Source organism: Notolabrus celidotus, chromosome 2, assembly GCF_009762535.1.
Source record: "Notolabrus celidotus isolate fNotCel1 chromosome 2, fNotCel1.pri, whole genome shotgun sequence".
Lineage (NCBI taxonomy): Eukaryota > Metazoa > Chordata > Actinopteri > Labriformes > Labridae > Notolabrus > Notolabrus celidotus.
Window position 1 is genome coordinate 9,574,020 of NC_048273.1, and position 21,355 is coordinate 9,595,374.

Genomic DNA, 21,355 nt, shown 5'->3' on the forward strand with positions numbered 1-21,355 from the left:
GTTTAATGAAGCCTCGAGCAGAGAACAGACAAAGTATCTGATTCACAGAAGGATTGTGCGGCTCTTACAGCTGCTGAACTTTTAAGCAATCGTCTAATTCACAAAACGCCCTCGGAGGATGAAACGAGTACAGACTGTGCTGCAGAGCAAACAGCGTCTCTGTGCTCTGGTGCTTATGCATATTTAAAAAAGACATTATGCATCAATTTGCTCTTTTCTACACCTCACAATAAAACGCAACTGGTTCCTCTGCTGCCATAATGCTCTAAAGCTCTACTACCTGGATGTAAACAATCACAGGTGACAGATAAGCTTTCCTAAACTCTGAATCTTGCATCACCTCTGGGGAAACTGCACGACAAAGCTCCAGCTCAACATCTGTACATGGTCAGAATTTAATCACCAAATCCCAACAAATGTTCTCCTCAGATTCTTTCCAAACAGAGCAGGTCTAGACCGTACTCTATGTTCTATTATTAACAAAGACCCAACATCAAGACATGATAAGATCCAGTCCCATCTTACAGACAGGACTCAGTCTGATCTCATCTTAATCCACCATGAGCAGAGCACTTTGCAGCATTTAGCAAGTTACAGTGGCAAGGACAAACTTCCTTTAACAGGCTGCACAGCAGCAGGTCGTCTAGGGCAGAGAACCACAGGAACCTACGAGACAAGGGAGCTCAGGGCTCACGAAAGGTCTATGGTTAGGGACTGTAATGGGACAGGGAGAGTTAAAGTAAGAGACAGGCAGGCAGAGGAGAGAGTGGGAGAGACAGGATCCCAGTGTGTCAGTCTAATCCGCAGCATTTAGCAAGTTACAGTGACAAGGACAAACTTCCTTTAACAGGCAGAAACCTCCAGCAGGACCAGACTCATATTAGACACACATCTGCTGAGGCCATGTTGGAGAGAGGGGTAGAGGGAGATGAAGAGAGAGAGAGAGAGAGAGAGAGAGAGAGAGAGAGAGAGAGAGAGAGAGAGAGAGAGAGAGAGATGATGGTGGTGATTTGAGCTCCTTCAGGATGAGAGAGCACAGAGAGTTGAGATGCTAACAGCTCATCTCCACAATCTGACGCAAAACAAGAGCAAACTGCACAAACTCTCTGGGTGTATTTGCTTGAATAACTTTGGCTCAACATGCTTTGTGATTGTGGTACTTTTAGAGGCTGAAATCTAATTGTTATTTTTTTGTGGATTACCCTGTTTTGTTATTGTTTCCCTCAGGGGTCGGAGGTCACGGAGCAGGTCCTGCACACAATCAGCAAATCCTCCAGCCTGGAGGAGATAACACTGGAGAACGCAGGGTTAAAATCGTGAGTTTACACCTCTCTCTCTTTACTGATCATCCGACCTAACTTCAAACTATTTCATCTTAGCTCCAGACTCCGCCCTCACACGTCGGTCTAACTGTGGATTCTCTTCACAGAGACTTCCCTCAGAAGATGTCCGCCGCTCTGTCAGAGAATCCAGCGTCCGTCATCCACTCACTCAACCTGGCTCACAACTCACTGGACAACCAAGGTACCTTTAAATGTCACCTTTGTTAAAGTACTAAAAAATACTGATGCGTTACCCTGATTCAAGATCATGAGGGCCAAGCATTCACGAATGTCTATTAGCGGCTAAAGGAACCCAGCCCTCCTCCACCCCGACTCCTCCTCTCTGCTGTGTCTGATTTTACCAGTGTCATGTGTATCGTCACTGATGCTCGATCTGTTCTGTATCTTGGGGTCTTTGCTGCTGCTCTCCCTGTCTCGGCTTTCAATGCATGTACATGAAAGAGAGAGGAAGTGTGCCCTACATGCCTCAGGTTTTGACATTCCACGTAGGTACATGGAAGGGCAGGGAGCTCCCAGAAATGAGCCATGCCCACTCTGTTTAGTACCCTGGGGGTCTTTGCTGATGCTCTCCCTGTCTTGGCTTTTCATGCACATGAAAGAGAGAGGAGGTTTGCTCTCCCCGCCTCAGGCTTTGGTGTTCCACGTAGGCACATGGAAGGGCAGGGAGCTCCCAGAAATGAGCCATGCCCACTCTGTTTAGTACCCTGGGGGTCTTTGCTTATGCTCTCCCTGTCTTGGCTTTTCATGCACATGAAAGAGAGAGGAGGTTTGCTCTCCCCACCTCAGGCTTTGGCCTCAGGGCAGGGACTTCCCAGAACAGAGCCATACCACCAAATATAACTTATTGCATGCAAAGAATTAATTGTTTTGAAACAGAGCATTTTGTAACCCTTTATTTCTAGTTCAGTGGATCAACCAATCACAGCTCTTGAAAGAATGCAACAAACTTTGCAGCAGGGTCGGTCACGCCTCCTTCTCGTCCTCGCTCAAAGTCGATTTGAGAGTGCTCCTGAACGATTTTCAGGCTCTTGCTGAACGTTTTTTGGCAAAGTGAGGAGCTCTCAGATACTTTGTGAATATAGAAACTGGTTTGGTTTATCTCTTTTTGCACCTTTCACTCATTTAGACCCAAATTTATGTTAAAAAAAGATAGCAGTGAGGTATGAAAGTGCCAAAATTCCTCTTTAATGACGCTCAAACCTGAGTACTCAAAAACCAAGATAGATGAAAGAGCACCCTAATCAAATGATGTCTACTTTCCCCTCCTTGGACTGTAATATTCCCTCATTTCCAGTCTCACCGGTGCCTCAGCGTCTATGCAAGATTAAAAGTATTAACAGTGAAAGTAAAGGTTGCAACCAAACAGGAAATTAAACGTCTAAAGGGAAGCAGGTGAATGAAGAATCCATAAGAATGTAACCCGGTCTCTGTCGTCTGTGCTCTCAGGTGTTTCCAACCTGATCCAGCAGGTCTGCCGCCTCAGCAAAGGGCTCCGTCTCCTCAACCTCTCCAAGACCTCCCTCACCTCCAAAGGTTTGAACCCTCTCTTTTCTTTACCTGATGCAAAGCTGAGCAGTGGTTGTGATTGTGCAGCTGGTGGAACAGCTCTCAGTGTTTGTGTCAGATTATAGGTCAGCGAATAAAAACCTGCAAAGCCCCGGATGAGTCTCCCTCCTGAAGAGCCGTGCTTCATGTTTGACTCCATATTGACTCAGTGTGTGATGTGCTGTGCAGGCCCGCAGGCGGCCGGCCTCTTGTCTCCTCTCCTGAACACCCAGAGGGGAATTTAAATATTACATCGAAGCCGGCTAAGCTCTGTCTCCGTTACATCCACTGATGCCTGCTCCTGCTGCAGACGTGTATGAATAATGTAAAGACACAAAATGTTTAGAGTGTTCTCCGTGTCTTAATATCCTACATCTCTCTCTCTCTTTCCCTTTTATCTCTCTCTCTCTCTCTCTCTCCTTCCCTCTATCTCAGGACTGGTGTCTCTCTCTCAGGCTCTGTGCTCCAGCGATGAATACTCCAACTCTCTGCTGCACCTGGACCTGAGCAAGAACCCGGGGGTCCTCTCTGGGGAGGACGCCTCGGTCAGAAAAACAACCTCATTTCTTCTTCAGGGGAAATTCTGTTTGGTTATATTTTAGAGCTACAGGGAAAGATTTTGGTGACTAACAGACTGATTCTAACAGTTTAGAGCTCAAATAAGTAATCAAACATTTTTTAAGGCTAAATTACTCTTTTTAAAACATCTTCCTAGGGCTTGATTTTATAAGATTTTTGATATTTTTAATTTATTTCAGGGGTTTCACACCTTTTCAAACATAATATAGGAACTAAAGACGTGTTTTGAAAAATGTTGGTGCTAAATTATTCTTAAAAAACATATTTCGGACGGCTAATTGTCTTACATTACTTACATTAACAATCATGAGGGACTTAAGACATATTCTAACATTTAAAGGAATAACAACAAACATTTTTTTCACATAGGCTTTGGGCTACATGGCTGGTTTTGACATATTTTAGTTTAACAGTTCTTTAATATATTTGGGGTGCATATTTTAAGATATTTTGTCACATTTGTTGATGGCCAAATTACCTATATTAACATATTAAGGGGCTAAAAGATTATTTTCACATTACGCTTGGGACTAAGGGCTAGGTTGCTATTTTAAATAACACATATTCAAGACTAAGTGACTTATTTTGAAGTGGTTAAGGGATTGAATGACTTACGTTACAGGTTATATTTAAAAATATATATATTTCCTTTACTTTCTAACCTACTCTATATTTGTTGCTAAATGACATTTGAATATATTTGGGGGGCTGAAGTCTTGTTTGTACAACTATATTAAGGGCTTAATGACTTAAAAATGAAAATTAATTCAGAGCCAAGCAACTTATTTTAACATATTTTTAGAAGCCAAAGATTTTTCTTACTTGTGTTAGGGGCTTTTAACCATTTTAAGATGTTGGGGACTAAATGAACTATAATGGGTATAAGTGACCAGTAAAGAACAGAAATTACTAATTTAGGTACATTGAATGTCTAAAATACTTTGTTAAAGAACCATTTTAAGGGCATAAACGACTTACTTTAACTTATTTTAAGAAGAAAAATATTTTTTTCACTTTTGTTTTAGGCTAAATGACCTAAAATTCTATGTTTTGAGGCTAAATTAAACATAATTTTTACATTTAAGGGAGATTAAATACGTTTTTTTCACATATGTTGGAGGATACGTGACCAATTTTAACATCTCTTAAGGTTTTAATGACTTATTAAAGCACGTTTTTGAGGGATAAATGATTTATTTTAATTTATTTTAAGAAGCCAAAGATTTGTTTCCACATTTTTTTAGGCTGAATCACTTATTCAGAATATTTGTGTCTTAAAATGACTTTTTAAAATATTTTAAGTGGCTTGGTGACCCAGTTTTACATCTTTCAAAGCTTCAATTACTTATTTTAACGTATTTTAAGGACTCAATTGCCCTTATACTAACAGCCCTGTTACACAGCTCAACTGTCATCACGTCCTTGTTCTGTATATTGATCTGTGAGGTGGTGATATCATTGTATCAGTGTGTCACTTTACATTACGTTGGGGAGGCACAAAAGTAAACACAGCAGGAAACACTCAGTGACACAAAACACGAGCTGCAGCCTTGTGTTCTGCGAGTCAAAACCCTTGTATGTGTCTGTAGAGTTGATTTGATGGTTGGTTCTTGTGTTTTAGTTTGAGTACCTGTCTTCCTCTTCATCCTGTTGTCGTCTCTCTCTCCACCCTGTTGTCTGTTTGCAGAACTTGTATTTGTTCCTGTCTCAGCCGAACTGCCTGGTTCACTTGGACCTGTCGGGCACAGACTGCTGTGTGGACTCTGTGAGTGTTTAATGACCAAACATCGACTGTTTCTGTGACGCTCCTCTCCCCTCTCTGCTGGGATTAACCTTCTCCGCCCTGTGTCTCTCCCAGCTATTTGGGGCTCTTCTGAGGGGGTGTTGCGCTGATCTTTCCTTTCTGAATCTGTCCAAAAACTCCTTCTCCCACAGGTTAGTCATGACTCTCAGATTACCGACACATTAACGATAGCAGCATCATCCAAATCAGCAGAAACACCATCCTCATTTCACCTCAAAGACCTCACACCACCCGTCCTTTCTCTCCTCCGCTCACTCCCTCATGACCTCCATCTTTGGCTTAATGGGAGCTGAGAAATTAGCTTAGTGGGAATCTTTGTGTTTCCTCTCTGTGGGTGTGTCTGCTGCCGTTTAAAACCAGAACTCAGTCTGCATAGATAAGACTCATGAATATTTAAGCAGAGTTATCTTCCATTTGACCCGACACGCTCCCCTCCTCTTCCTCCAGTGTTCACTCTGCTTCTTATTCTGTCAGCACGCCGCGCTCATATTTACCCAGCGTATCAACATTATGTGTGGCCAATCTCATCCCACTCTCCTCTGTAACCTATCCTCTCTTTCTCTTTATGATGCTTCCTTTAGATTTCAAAAACAGCATACGCATCCTTCAACAAAAACAACGAAATACTCTCCAAAAGCCTCGATGTGTTTCAGATCTGAGTGACCTGGTTAAGAGAGCATCAGGAACACATACTATACAATATAAAAATAACAAACTCTTCTTCTCTTACACATTATTTCTACAAATCCGACACGTTGCTCTGCTCTCGTTGCAATTAATGTAAAATCTTTGAAAACAAAATGCAGACTTGTTAATTACAAACCTTGTGCCGGACCCTTCTCTGTCTTCTGAGTCTTAATGCAGCCAAAGCTTAAGTCCAAGCCCAGTAGTGAGTCCTGAAAATCTGGACTTAAGTCGGACTGGAATCAGAGTCTTGGGCTCGAGCACTACAGCACTGCTTTAAAGACAATAACGCAGTGCCATCTAGTGACTTTGCTCACCTAGCAACTTAGCATATCTTAAAGGTACAGTCCACAATTTCAGTTTCAGTTACAACTGTCAGTAAGAAATAACGTAGCTAGAAGTTTCCCAACTTAAGGATAAATAGGGCCCCGAGCACTGACACTCAGTGGCGGCAAGGCCCCGTTGTTTCCCGAAGGATTGCTAGGATTCTTCCGCCGCTTCAAAGCCAAATTTGCATGCCTCATCGTGGCCCAAAACTCACCAAAATTTGTCCCAAAGTCAATCATGGAGTTAAATTTAGGAATTCATTGCTTTTGTGTCAATACTGCTCCATAGCGCCCCCTAATGACTTAAATGGCAGGTACATCAAACTCTCATATCTCGCCATAAGCAGGAAATTGATTTTTGGGGGCTTTAAAATGCTCACAATCTCACCAAACTGGCCACAGTTATCGGCCATGCATCCCCTTTAAACATTTTGGGGCTCTCGTCCCAAAAATTCAAAAATCTGCTCAACAGTGCCCCCTAAAGGGTTAAAAAAATGGGTAAAATAACCCTCTCCATACAGGTTTTTTGAAGCTACGTGCACCAACTAGGACATGCTCATTCAGGGCATTAGAACACACAAAAAAGCCTCTTGCACCCATATCCGAAACTCAACAGGAAGAGCGCCACCTAGCTTTGAAAATTCTAAATGTTGCCCAATAAGGGTGCATACTTTTGAGATCTCAGCCTAGGGTTTTTCTCTGATTCAGTCCTAACAAGGCACATTCTGGAGTAGACACATTGACAATTCAAAGTTGTTAGAGGCATAACGTTCAGACTAAAATTGTGGGCGTGGCAGACTTTCAGGCGGTGCATCAAATGCTCATGTCTCACCATAAACAGGAAATGGATTTTGAGGGGCTTTAAAATGCCCGAAATCTCACCAAATCGTCACGCTGTGGCTCATGTCAGGCGTGGGTTTACTTGAGTGGTGGCTCACATGAGGCGGTGGCTACAGGTGTGCGAGGGCCCGTTCATCGCCGCCTGTGGCTTAAATTTAAGTTAAATTTGATGAGGAACTTTTTGTTTTTCAATGAATGAAAACGTATTAATTCATACTACAAAAAAATAAGGCAGCATGATTTTTGAACAGTGTGACCACTTTTACCTTAATACAATGAGCAGATGAATCTTTCGGATTGGCCCACATTTAACACACTTGGCTGAGTTATATCAGTGGCGACCTATCTGATTTCAAGAGCTTGTTGAACGATAGATGACAGTATCGTCTGCATAACGATGAATCTTTAAAATATATCACAGAGGTTTTTTATGTGTATGTAAAAAGAAGAGGCCCAAAAAGGAAGCATGGGGCACATCTACTGATACGGGAAGAAGGACTTTTAATCTTAACAATGAAACAGGAAGTTAAATAGAGTTGATTAAAACCGATCAAACTAAAACAAGCTTTGTATTTTTATTATCTTCTCAACTTAAACATTATATATCAAAGTTTGATCAACCATTATTAACTTGCTACTGTCCTGATTTAATACAAACATTTACCATGACTGTGTTGTAGTCGAGTCATCAAACCTTGAGTCCCAAATGTTGGAGGACCATTGTTTGGCTCCAAACTACACTCCAAAAACTCAAATGTAGCAAATGTTTTTGTCTTTTTCCAGTAAAAAATATTTTATTAAACTTAATGGAAGCATTCACCCAATTCCAGGAAAAAAGGAGCAAAAACTACGACCTGAACTGTTTGTAATGACTCAGAAATCTCAGAAACCAAAATTAACGTCCTAGTTCCAGAAACTGAAACAAGCTTATTGGTAGATTTTTGTCCGCATTAAAAGCAATTCTGGTCCATTTTTTTCCCCTTTAAATTCTTAATTTAAACTTGAGTTTCATTTTACTGTTACCTTTTATCCTTCTTTATATTTCGCTCTGTAAACATGTTTAAGTCTGTTATTAATCAGACTCGTACTTTCTCTGCTGCTCTAATGAATGTGGGTCAAAGGTTTAAAATAAACTCCTGAGCAGCGTGTTACTGACAAACTCTTAATTTGACAAAGTAAATTTGTTTTGCAAATTAGTCCGTGACGCCCTCCTTTCATCTTTCGTATGTGTGTGTGTGTTTTTGTGTGTGTGTGATAGGAAAGTGAAGGACACGCTGCCGTTGTTCCGCCAGTTCTTCAGCTCGGCCTTCAGCCTCACTTATGTCAGCCTGGCCTCTACGAAGCTGCCCCCTGATGTTCTGAGGTGCTTGCCATGTCGACCGTTATTACCGTCCCAATCTGCCTCCTTTCATCCTCGCTCCTCTTCGATGAGAGCAGATCTAAAGCATACGGATATCCTTGTTCACTCACCTCTGTTCCTCCTGTCTCCACAGAGCTCTGCTGACAGGGCTAACCTCCAACCCTCACATCAACGACCTGCATCTGGACATCAGCGGCTGTGAGGTAACACTTCATCACTACATCGAGCTCCAGTTAAAGGGACAGTCCTTCTTTTTCACTTCATCAAGAGTCATTGGAGCTGTTTTATCCTTGTGACCCATCAGATATATAATTTCTTGGTTCATTACATCCCAAAAAAGGGCGTCCATTCATCTGTTTTAATGAGGTCTCAGTTTCACTGTAAACAGTGCGTTCCACAGAGGCTTCACTCTGGCTTCCTTCAGGGGTATGAACCTGAAACAGAAACTGATGTTCTTGTGATGTTCTTGTAATTAACGGGTCAGTTTGCTGAAATAACAACATCATGATGCAGATTAGTCAAAAGTCAAAAGTCAAGCTTTGTCAGGTCTGTCCTCTAGAGGAGGAGAAAACTACTTTTACAATGTTTGTTTGTTGAATGGAGGTCTATGGCAGAGGATTAGAGACACTGATGTTTTTTTAGCTCTGACCTTCTTCACGGGATGTTCCATTTGTTCTCAGAATTCTGACATCAAAGACAGAACTGTTCTAGAATTCTGTCTTTGATGTCAGAATTCTAGAACACCTGCTGCCCACCCTGATGGTGGGAATCATCATTTCTGATGGTGCATTCCAGGAAGTCAGGAAATCTAAACGCTGGTTGTCTTTAGTGACACAGCATCAAGAAGCTTTGTGTCTCAGTGTAAATGTTTGATCTAGAACAGATTGTTAGATGCTCTTCATGCAGATATCTGTTTATAGAGAGAAAGAAATCCTCCTCAGATTAACAACCATGGGAGCCGTCATTACGCTGGATTGTGTTCCTCCTGCTTTTGCTCTCCATACAGACTGTTACACCTGATCGGTTAATATTACTCAGAATGGGAACAGAAGTCAGAATACTTCCAATCCAGACTCCAGTAGAATTTGTAAATAGAGATAACTCTTACATCAAAAGCACCAAGGTCGGACTTGAATGTTCCTCTGTCGCAGTGATGTCTGTGTTTCCACCGTTTTTGAAACAGATGATTTCAAACCTCCTGTTATGTCACCTTTAGTAAAGCTGTGGGTGATAAATACAAAAAGACGACAGTGTGAGCTCTGAAAAAGACTCTTTCTCTGCTGCTGCTGAGACAGACACAAAGCTCAGAACACAGAGTCCCCACACACTCACACACAGACATTTACACGCTGTGTGAAGTCAGGGCAAACACTTCGTTGATATAATGTTAAATTCTTTTCAGCACATCCTGAGTTTTCTCTCAGGTTCACAAAGTTTTACTTACACACTTTATTACTCATTATGCAATAAAATAACAGAGAGAGATAAAAACGCCCTCTGAAGACGCTCCTTCATTCAGCTTCTTTCGGATGTAACTTCTGAAAAGTGAAGAAAGCGGGTAAACCAGTGACGCACAGTGAGGCCGTGATGCAGACTGCAACCATATGCGTATCCTCTGATTCAGAAAGGTCTTGAAGTCCTGTAGTTTAATCAAGCCGTATAACTTAATGTAACTAGAGGAGTGTAAATTAAATCATCCCAAAGTAAAGACATGAGATCCTCTAAGCTTTAAAGGAACAATGCTTCCTTAAAATGACAAATTTTTTGGCTCATGACCTCAAATTTCCAATAAGTTCCCGTAAAGCTTCCTGGCATCTTTCCAGCTTGTATTTATTTAGTTCCTTATTCAAGGAATGGAATAAAGAAGCTCACCTGCAGAGCTCACCGTGCTGCAAACCTCCAGACTTCTCACTGAGACACAAAGCAGGCTTCAATATATCTGCCTCGCTGTGGAAAATAGAGCGAACCCCTGAAGACTGAACCTAAAATGACTCGGATTCACTCCTGAGCATGATGTTGTTTTTTCTTTCTCTCTCTCTCTCTCCGTCTGCATCTCCAGCTGAGGTCTGCAGGAGCTGCTGTGATCCAGGAACTCTTCCCCAGAGTCTCCTCCGTCGGCACGCTCGACATCTCCGACAACGGTACGCCTACCTCATCCCGCTGTGACATCTACTCCCTGTCCTCAGGCAGGCCCGGTCCCAGTTAATGGACCCAGCCGTGTTATATATATCTGTATATGTGTGTGTGTGTATATGTGTGTATTTGTGTGTTTGTTGACAGGGCTGGATGCAGACCTGCTAACAGTCCTGCCAGCGTTCTCCAGACATCCATCGCTCAAACACCTTCATCTGGGCAAGAATTTCAACATCAAAAACAGGTGCTGCCGGTGCTGCAAGTCACGCTCTACTGCAGCTATTTATGTGTGTGCGTGTGTGTTTGTGTGTTTTTGTGTGTGTGTTTGTTTGTGTGTGAGTGCCAGCGTGCGTGTGATCATACTTCCGCTGCTCCTCGCTGGCAGCAGGAAATGACTCGCTCCAGTTTATCGGGCCCGTCCTCTCTCTCTCTGTTGGTGTCTGCAGGGTTCTGGATGAAGTCCTGCAGAAGCTGGTGCAGCTCATACAGGAGGAGGAGTGTGTGAGTGAAAACAAAGAACACAGACACACACTCTGAGAGGATACCTGAGCTGTGAGACATATAAAACATAAATCAAACTCAGACAGAATCAGAAATATTACTTTCATTACATCAATCTGAGACTCTGAAACTCTGCAGCCGTCCTACATGGTTTCATTTTTGAGCGGCCAAATGTGACATCATCAATTTAGACTTTCAAAAACTTCATATCTTTAAAAAAGGAATAACGTGGGCAGAGTCTGAAAAAATGCAATATAAGCATTTGGAAGAGGATTGGGCCACTTAAAAAAAAATTAAGGTGCAGTCTCAGTCTCAAAAAAAGTTGTAAAATAAAGGTTATGAAGAAAGAAACATAATTTTGAGAAAAAAGTAAAAATTATGAAAATAAAGACATAATTATAAGAAAAAGACCAAATAATGATAAAAGAAACAATTATGAGGAAAAAATACAAAATTATGAGAAAAGAAACAACATTTCAGAAAAGAAACTAAATTATGTGAAAAAACACAAAATTATGTGAAAAAATATAAAATTATGTGAAAAAACTAAAATTTATGGAAAAAAAATTAAAACTATGAGAAAAGAAATAAAATAAGAAACACAATTATTAGAAAAAAGTCAAAATTATAAGAAAAGAAACACAATTATAAGAAGAATACAAAATTATGAGAAAATTATGCGAAAAGATTTAAAATCCGAAAAAAGTAATAATTCAGAATAAAAAGGCAATGTTCTGAGAAAGTCATAATTCATACTTTTTCTCAGAATAAAAACACTAATATTGCTTAAAAAAAAAATTCCAGTGGCCCTGATCCTCTCCCATAGCTTTTTAATTTGATCAATAAGCAAAACATTTTTTCTTTTCAAAAACGGACTTCTTTTATTCGATTCTGCAAAATAAACTCAAATTTTGCATGTAGGAAAAAGTTATGAAACTCTGTTCATGCTGAAGTTTTCTAGATTTCCTAATTGTTATGAGCAGAGCCAAAGGCATGCTGATTCATCTTCAGAAGAAATAGGATGCATTTATTCGTATTTTTGAAATGCATTATGTCCCTTAAATCTGTGCAGCCTTTAACGTGTGACTTTTGCTCCAGCTGTTTTCATTTCAATCAGAGACGACCGTTTTTTGCACTTTCACTGAGCTGCTCTCGTACCTTCACATCCTGCTGTCAGAACTTCTTGTCCTTCCTGTGACTCTTTGCTCTGCAGAGCGCTGAAAACTCCCCTCGCTCATGTGCTGACTCATGAGTTTGTAAACTTCTTGTTTTTTTGTGAGCGGAGTCCAACTTTTGACAAACACGCTCATCTGCCCGAACGTCCAAGAGGCATTGACCTCCTCGCTGACTTAGTTAGTCGGCGTCTTGGAGCCGACTTTGCACGATGCCCCACCAGTGTGCATGACATGTGTTTACTTACACAGAGGGAAAAGGAGGCTGTGACGTAATGTGATAGTGTGTGCTTTATAATATCACAATGCAAACACAAAAACACCCGAGGGAACAACACAGCAGATCATTTAATCACCTGAGTGAGAACAAAGCAGAGCAGCTACAGGTGAGGCAGCGTGCTCAGCTTTCTGTGCTGCAGAAAGACTTCCAGCTGTATCTGTTGTAGTTTTTATTTCAGGTTAATTTAACAGAATTATGTGAATGATAATCCTGTGCAGTCACCCAGGGCGAGTTTTCACTTATTTATTCCTTTCCAGACAAAACTGAAATGAATCCGAATCAAAAACCTAATTTTCCTCACACTCCATGTTTCTGCATCCCGTCAGCGTGTCACTGTGTCATTAAATATTACTGCTCTGTGTTTCCCTCACAGGCACAGAGTCTGTATCACAGCACACTTTCTGTAAATAATTCATACAAACAGCATGTAAAGTCACATCACTCTGCAGTAAATTTCCCCCCGCGGCTCCCCGGGCTCCTCTTCTCTTACCACGCTCAATTTTCTCCACTTTATTTATTTATTTAACAACACAGCCTGTCTCCTCCTCCTCCTCCTCCTCCTCCTCCTCCTCCTCCTCCTCCTCCTCCTCCTCCTCCTCAGGCCCTGCAGTCTCTCTCTCTAACTGAGTCCCGCCTGCGCTCTCGGGGCACCGTGCTGGTCAACGCCCTCGGCAGCAACACCTGCCTGAGGAAGGTGGACCTGAGTGGGAACAACATGGATGACATCGGGGCTAAGATGCTGAGCAAAGCGCTGCAGATCAACACCACGCTCAGGTCAAAGACTCATCTCCTGCAGAATAACTTGTGCTTCTTTGGGAGGTTTTGCATTTCTGATGTCTTTTCCCTGCAGGAGTGTGACATGGGATCGTAACAACACCTCCGCAACAGGGTTCCTCGACGTGGCGCGGGCACTCGAACAGTAAGAGCAACATCAAAACACCAGTTTGGAAATGCACGCCTTAAAAAGAAAAGACGTCTCCTGTATTTTCTGCAGAGCATGATAGATTGAGCTTCTATTTTAGCTCTGAAACATTTGAAACTTGCAACGTGAGCCGAGTAAATTGTGGCTTTCCACTTTGCTATCTGAAACGGTCCAGAGTCTCCTCCAGGCTGGGGATGACATGGTTGCAGAGATCAAAGTATTACTCAGCGGTTGCGTGGCGTTGGAGGATATTTTGGGATGAGCTGGCTCCATCGGGGATGTTAACCTTATCTAACCCTGAATCTAACCCACTTTATCTCCTCTCATCAGTCCGTCACTGTCTCCTCCAATAACTCGACCCTCTCTCTGTCTCCTCGCTCAGTAATTTCACCTTGCAGTACATGCCTCTGCCTCTGAGCGACATCAGCCAGGCGTACCGCAGCGCCCCCGAGAGGACGGAGCAGGCACTGACGAAGGTGGGCATCAGAGAGGATAAAATCATGACTTCAAAATAAAACTGTGATCCTGGAGATTTGATGAAAGCAGTTGAAACTTCATCATGTTGCCTGACATCTTCAGAAGTTCGCTCTCTTATGTGTTTGCGATCAATAATTTATGGTGTGCGTCAGATGAAAGAAGAAGCTGAAAACATTAGGGTCAACATGTCGAGCTGACGTTATACTCAGGGCAGAAGCTGCAAAAATAAAATCAACAGCTACAAGATGCCAAAACTTGATGGTGTTAAACAAAGTGGAGAAAGATAAATATATGTTTATGTGTGTTTATGAGCTGATGGTTTCGCTGTGTCTGCAGCATGCCGTCTTCCCACAACTCCATGATAATAATAACGACCATTAGCAGGTTCTTGTTTTTCTCCCTCACAGGCTCAGGTTGTTATTCTACTGTCCCTCTCTCTAACTTGGTCTCAGCAGATGTGTGTCTAACATGAGTCTGGTCCTAATGGAGGTTTCTGCCTGTTAAAGGAAGTTTGTCCTTGCCACTGTAACTTGCTAAATGATGCAAAGTGCTCTGCTCATGGTGGATTAAGATGAGATCAGAATGAGTCCTGTCTGTAAGATGGGACTGGAAATTTATCCTGTCTTGATGGTTGGACTTTGTTAATAGAACATAGAGTACTGTCTAGACCTGCTCTGTTTGGAAAGAGTCTGTGGAGATCGTTTGTTGGGATTACTTCAGGTTGCGTTTAGGTTGCATTCAGGTTGTGTTCAGTTTGCGTTCAGGTCATGTTCAGGTTGTGTTCAGGTTGTGTTCAGGTTGTTTTCAGGTTGCGTTCAGGTCATGTTCAGGTCATGTTCAGGTTGTGTCCAGGTTGTGTTCAGGTTGTGTTCAGGTCGTGTTCAGGTTGTGTTCAGGTTGTTTTCAGGTTGTGTTCAGGTTGTGTTCAGGTTGTGTTCAGGTCGTGTTCAGGTTGTGTTCAGGTTGTTTTCAGGTCATGTTCAGGTTGTGTTCAGGTTGTGTTCAGGTTGTTTTCAGGTTGCGTTCAGGTCATGTTCAGGTCATGTTCAGGTTGTGTTCAGGATGTGTTCAGGCTGTTTTCAGGTTGCGTTCAGGTTGTGTTCAGGTTGTGTTCAGGCTGCATTCAGGTTGTGTTCAGGTTGTGTTCAGGTTGTGTTCAGGTTGTGTTTAGGTTGTGTTCAGGCTGCATTCAGGTTGTGTTCAGGTTGTGTTCAGTCTGTATTCAGGCTGCGTTCAGGTCATGTTCAGGCTGCGTTCAGGTTGTGTTCAGGTTGCATTCAGGATGTGTTCAGGTTGTGTTCAGTCTGTATTCAGGCTGCGTTCAGGTCATGTTCAGGCTGCGTTCAGGTCATGTTCAGGTTGTGTTCAGGTTGTGTTCAGGCTGCATTCAGGTTGTGTTCAGGTTGTGTTCAGGTTGTGTTCAGGTTGTGTTCAGGCTGCATTCAGGTTGTGTTCAGGTTGTGTTCAGGTCATGTTCACGTTGCGTTCAGGTTGTGTTCAGTCTGTATTCAGGCTGCGTTCAGGTCATGTTCAGGCTGCGTTCAGGTTGTGTTCAGGTTGCATTCAGGATGTGTTCAGGTTGTGTTCAGGTTGTGTCCAGGTCATGTTCAGGATGTGTTCAGGCTGTTTTCAGGTTGCGTTCAGGTTGTGTTCAGGTTGTGTTCAGGTTATGTTCAGGTTGTGTTCAGGCTGCATTCAGGTTGTGTTCAGGTTGTGTTCAGGCTGCATTCAGGTTGTGTTCAGGTTGTGTTCAGGTTGTGTTCAGGTTGTGTTCAGGCTGCATTCAGGTTGTGTTCAGGTTGTGTTCAGGTCATGTTCACGTTGCGTTCAGGTTGTGTTCAGTCTGTATTCAGGCTGCGTTCAGGTCATGTTCAGGCTGCGTTCAGGTTATGTTCAGGTTGTGTTCAGGTTGCATTCAGGATGTGTTCAGGTTGTGTTCAGGTTGCATTCAGTTCATGTTCAGGTTGTGTTCAGGCTGCGTTCAGGTTGGTGTTCAGGCTGCGTTCAGGTTGTGTTCAGGTTGTGTTCAGGTTGTGTTCAGGTTGTGTTCAGGTTGCATTCAGGATGTGTGCAGGTTGCATTCAGGATGTGTTCAGGTTGTGTTCAGGTTGTGTTCAGGTTGTGTGCAGGTTGCATTCAGGATGTGTTCAGGTTGTGTTCAGGTTGTGTTCAGGTTGTGTTCAGGTTGTGTTCAGGTTGTGTGCAGGTTGCATTCAGGATGTGTTCAGGCTGCGTTCAGGTTGTGTTCAGGTTGTGTCCAGGTAGCATTCAGGATGTGTGCAGGTTGTGTTCAGGTTGTGTTCAGGCTGCGTTCAGGTTGTGTTCAGGTTGTGTTCAGGCTGCGTTCAGGTTGTGTTCAGGTTGTGTTCAGGTTGTGTTCAGGCTTTGTTCAGGCTGTGTTTAGGTTGCAGTCAGGTTGCGCTCAGGTACCTGTTGACGCCTCTCTGCCTGTGTTTTATCTCAGATCCAGCGCTGTCTGGTGAGGAACAACCAGACTCAGCGCTTCTCTCAGCGTCAGGCTCTGCGGCTGCACCAAGGCCTGGTGACAAGCACGGCCGAGCAGGTATCACTCCTCTGTGTTCTCTCATCTCTGCATATGTTTGCGTGTTTCATGTGTTTTAACACTCCCCCGCCTGTCTTGTTTCCAAGGTGATGGAGCGCCTGTGTGTGCGTGTTCAGCAGCAGGTGTGTGTGTTACGAGGCGTCGGGGAGATGGAGGAGATTCAAGCTGCTAAACAAGTGCTAAAAGAGGCCAGGAACTCCCGCGCTGTGAGTGATGGAGACGTGTGAGCGTGTTGTTTGTATTTCTGACACAGACTTTTGATTTGAAGACATCTTTCTCTCCCAGCTGTACCCGTCCCTGTGCGAGCTCGCTCATGTTCTCTCCGTGGACGGCCCGGTGCGGCAGAGACTCGACTCTCTGGCTGGTGAACTCACAAAGGCTGCAGACAAGGAGCTTCAGGTAGATCCCCAACTCTGCACTCACACCCTGACCCTCTTTAGACGTCTCTGATCTCTGGTTTCTTCTTCAGGTAATCGTGGACTCCATGGTGTCTCTGTGCCGAGAGCTCTGTCCTTTATCCTCCACTGCAGCAGAGAGGTTGACTCCTCCGCTCTCCTCCGTCTCTGAGCGTGTCTCCATCCCTCGCTCGGCCATCAGGACGGCTCTAATGGAGAGAGCGGCTCAGGACATCCACCGAGCCTTAGAGTAAGAGCAATGAAGAGGAGGAAGTGTTGCAGTAATATGTCTGAATGTGATAAGCAGGTTATTGATTTCCTCTCACTTTTACCAAACCTCTTCCCGTCTTATGCTCTAACTCAATCTCCTGCAGAGAAGTGAAGCTGTCAGTCGTTTCATATCTCACCAATTCCATCGTGGACCAGATCTTGCAGGAGCTCTACGCCACACATAAGACTCTGGTAGATAAAAAAAACTCACTGTTAAAGGTATCATGTGTCAGGGACCGAGATAAATGGACTGAGAGGAAGTCTTTGTGTCTCAGACTAGGCAGGTGTCTCATCTGAAGCGTTGGGAGGGGTCGTGTGAGGATGGGACAAGCTGGAAGTTTAACAGACACCGAGACTCCCTGGACATCACAGACGAGGAGCTCAGCACCAGCATAGTAAGAGAAACGCACCAACACATGCACTCTGTGTTTCTAATAATGATGTCTCTGTAGTGGAAGTCACTGCATTAGAAACAGACGTGACTCTGTAGTGGAAGTCACTGCATTAAAAACAGACATGACTCTGTAGTGGAAGTCACTGCATTAAAAACGGACATGACTCTGTAGTGGAAGTCACTGTATTAAAAACAGACATGACTCTGTAGTGGAAGTCACTGCATTCACAAATGTAGGTTCATTGGAAATCATGGATGCTGTGTCCTCCGCTATAAAGAGAAGTGGGACCACCCGGCTTGTTATCAGCTCACAGTATAAAGCCAGCGTCCCTGATGGTATGGGGATCATAAGAGTCCATGGCATGGGTAGCTTCCACATCTGTGAAGGCTCCATTAATGCCGAACAATATATACAGGTTTAGGAGCAACATATGCTGGGAGGAAGAAAAATGCTGCTGATCCTGTACCCGGCGCTTTTTTCCTGGAAATCTTTTTGGCATAAAAATCAATACTGTGGTCACAAAATATGCAGTCTACTTTTCTTCTTCCCTGAAACCAGGAGTAGAGTTGTTTGTTCCAGTCTACTCTTCAGACCTGATTCCCTCTTTCTCTCTAATGTGGACACTCAAGGAGGTTTCGTCCTCTCCTGAAACCATGATATTAGCTTTCGTCTTTAGTCTTGCATGCATCAGTGAAAGAAGGAGGATCACTCTCCTACGCTTGTTTACTATGCAAGCTCTCCGCCTCGCCAAAAAACTCCAGTCCTGCAGGAGCTGATGGATTTGTGTCTGGGTTCTGGCCTTTGAAACATTACGCTGATTTTCTGGACAGGAGCATGAAAGGTCAGAATTTAAAAGGCCCAAACTCCCCCACAGGAGAGCTTCCAACATACTGGGATTGAAGATTTATTGTTGGTTCAGTCGTGTTTTGGCCTTTCTCCTGATCGATTAAAGCACAGAATTCAAAGTCTGAGTCTGCAGAGACCTTTTATTCCCGCCCAGTCAGCCCACGATTCATCAGAAATGCACAAACATAAAGACATGACATCTTAAGTTCAGTCATGTTTATTTAGGTACTCCAGTATTCTGTGCCCACATGGTTTCCTTTTCCCCGATTCATTAGTTTTAACTTGTTTCAGGCTCTACTCGTCTGTGGACTTTTAGAATTTGGTCTTTCTTAAAACTTCAAAGAGTTATTATATTTTTTATCATGGAGCGGTTATTTGAATCCCTCTAGTTCTTCCTTTCTGCTCACTCTTACATTTAAAATGAGTTTCCTTTGCAGCGCTCCTTTTTTCCATTAAAGTGCAAACCTCGCTTTCTTTCTTTATCGTCGTCTCAAAATGAGAAAATGGAACCTTAAACTGAATCTTAAACTGAATAAATCCACCATGGCTGGAAGCTAAGAGAGCAAAGTGAACCTGGGAGATAATAAATCTGCTGACGGACTGAAAGGGCGGCTCGATATTTACAAGAAAACAGGTGAAACAGCTGGAGCGAACGTTTTCTCTGACATTATCTCAAGAATCTGCTGTCAGCCCCGGGCTCTTTTCATCACAGTCAGTTCAGTCATTACCTCCTCGTACACCTCCGGCCTTCACGTCTGCTCCACCTGCCAAGAATTTAAAGCAGATTTATTTGGGAAGATGAGCTCAGAGTACCTGCACAGTTTCTCGTCAGCACTGACTTCAAATGCTAATAAACATCATTTTCTACATCCATCAGAAACTTTGAGTCATGAAAACAAACTTCCTGTTTTCATTCTGCCTTTCAGGATCCCTGACATGAACTTTTTAACTGCTGTGATGAGGGATGTGAACGTTTAAATGTCATCCTCTTGAGTCGGCACCAGGATTACTTGTTGGTTTAACAGATTGGTTGCAGCCATAACGCTATAATGCTCGACTACCTGGATGTAAACAAGCACAGGTGACAGATCATCTCTATTGATAGATTCTACGAATTCCAGAATTCTGTCTTAGATGTCAGAATTCTGAGAACAAATGAAACATTCCGTGATGAAGATCAGAGCTAAAAAAACATCAGTGTCTCTAATCCTCTTTCATAGACCTCCATTCAACAAACAAACATTGTAAAGAGAGTTTTCTCCTCCTCTTGAGGACAGACCTGACATAGCTCGACTTTTGACTTTTGACTTTTGACTTTTGACTAATCAGCATCATGATGTTGTTATTTCAGCAAACTTAAGACCTGTTAATTATAAGAACATCACAAGAACATCACTTCCTGTTTCAGGGTCATACTGCTGAAGGAAGCCAGAGTGAAGCCTCTGTGGAACTGTTAACAGTGAAACTGAGACTCAACACAAACACATGAATGGATGCTCCTCTGGGGGATTAGACATAGCAAGCCGAGACATGATGGCGTTTGTTTTGCTGACACATCTAATGGGGTGAAGTAGGTTTAGGTTTTGATCTGAACACACGGTTGCTTCTGGCATCATGAAAGCTTGCACATAATTTTTAAAGCAATTTATCCAACATTCATCATGTAACGGCCAAAGCGTTGGACAGACTGTCCCACTGACATTGCCATCTGCCGTCTGAGGCTGATCGCTCTGCCAACAGAAACATCTTCGTGAACGATCGTTTCAGAAGCTCGTCCAGTTTTAGCTTCAGACCTTTTACTGAAATCAAGCTTCTCCTGCCCCCCTCCATCAGGAGGGAGCCGTCAGCTAGTTGTTCTGCTGCCCATCCTCCTCGTTCTGTGCCAGTGTGTGTGTGTGTGTGTGTGTGTGTGTGTGTGTGTGTGTGTGTGTGTGTGTGTGTGTGTGTGTGTGTTATCTCGTGTCGTCTGTTTAATGTCCGATCACTTTAACTCGGTCTAAAAGTGGTGCAGCACTTAGTTTAGATTTTACAGAAACACTGGTTCCTCTCGTCTCTGAGTTTGTCTGATCGGTGCTTCTGGACATGTTTACCCGTTCCCGCTCCTGTTCCTTCCTCTAATGCTTCCCCTCAGTGTCTCAAATCAGTTTTCCTTATTTCCCTCCAGGACACAATAGCCATTAAGAAGCGCAGCTCGAGAACAAGACGAATACGACCTGTCTCCACCCGGCTGAGTGAGTACTGACTAACATCCTCTTATCCTCCTCTCTTCTTGTTCCCGTCCAGCCCTGACCCAGTCCTGTCTCTTTCAGGACTCCATTAGTGTCTTCTCTGTTGACTCTTTCCCGTCTCTACATCTCAGAAGTCATTAAATGTCTCTTTAAATCCGGCTCGAGTCACTTTGTCTCAGATTGTTTTAAACCTGACGGCTCCCTGTAATTCTCTGTCTCTGGGCTTTCACATCCTCCATAATCCTTTCATTGCTGCCATCAGGTCTGTGCGACGACTCCAGCTCCTCTCCGCCCCCCTCCATGCCATCCTACTCCTCTCCACTATCCCGCTCGGCATCCTGGGAGGGCCTGTCAGAGCTTCCCACGCAGGGGTTACCTCTTCATCACGTGACGAGGGTTCGACCGAGGCCTCCGAGGAGGCACAAAGGGGGATACATCCCCGCTGAGACGGTAAGGAAACACTGAGGGACCTGAACGATTCCACCTGCATCAGAAGTTTCTGTCCTCCATCTCTCTGTGCGTAACTCTCCTATCTCCTGACGCTCATGCCTGCAGGCAGCGCTTCAGTCTCTGTAATCTAAACAAAGTGGACTGCAACAATTGGATTATGTCATCCCTCTGAAGCCGGAGTGATCCATTTGTTGTATTGCATGCAGGACATTTACAGATGAAACCCCGTGCATGAAAACTGA

At 43.4% G+C, this 21,355-nt stretch overlaps 1 protein-coding gene across 3 annotated transcripts in view; it reads left to right on the forward strand.

The window, feature by feature from the left end:
- LOC117824223 (capping protein, Arp2/3 and myosin-I linker protein 3-like) overlaps positions 1–21,355 on the forward strand; it is a 45,671-nt gene that overhangs the window by 13,822 nt on the left and 10,494 nt on the right. For all 3 annotated transcript variants that reach the window (XM_034699678.1, XM_034699670.1, XM_034699662.1), the window contains exons 10-31: positions 1,228–1,316; positions 1,430–1,524; positions 2,790–2,876; positions 3,324–3,433; positions 5,155–5,232; positions 5,326–5,402; positions 8,380–8,484; positions 8,615–8,684; positions 10,541–10,622; positions 10,762–10,858; positions 11,061–11,115; positions 13,169–13,341; positions 13,418–13,486; positions 13,872–13,965; positions 16,431–16,529; positions 16,616–16,735; positions 16,815–16,928; positions 16,999–17,174; positions 17,299–17,386; positions 17,470–17,589; positions 20,600–20,666; positions 20,926–21,113. In XM_034699678.1, the coding sequence (XP_034555569.1) occupies positions 1,228–1,316; positions 1,430–1,524; positions 2,790–2,876; positions 3,324–3,433; positions 5,155–5,232; positions 5,326–5,402; positions 8,380–8,484; positions 8,615–8,684; positions 10,541–10,622; positions 10,762–10,858; positions 11,061–11,115; positions 13,169–13,341; positions 13,418–13,486; positions 13,872–13,965; positions 16,431–16,529; positions 16,616–16,735; positions 16,815–16,928; positions 16,999–17,174; positions 17,299–17,386; positions 17,470–17,589; positions 20,600–20,666; positions 20,926–21,113 (2,253 nt within the window). The remainder of the gene's footprint in view (positions 1–1,227; positions 1,317–1,429; positions 1,525–2,789; positions 2,877–3,323; positions 3,434–5,154; positions 5,233–5,325; positions 5,403–8,379; positions 8,485–8,614; positions 8,685–10,540; positions 10,623–10,761; positions 10,859–11,060; positions 11,116–13,168; positions 13,342–13,417; positions 13,487–13,871; positions 13,966–16,430; positions 16,530–16,615; positions 16,736–16,814; positions 16,929–16,998; positions 17,175–17,298; positions 17,387–17,469; positions 17,590–20,599; positions 20,667–20,925; positions 21,114–21,355) is intronic.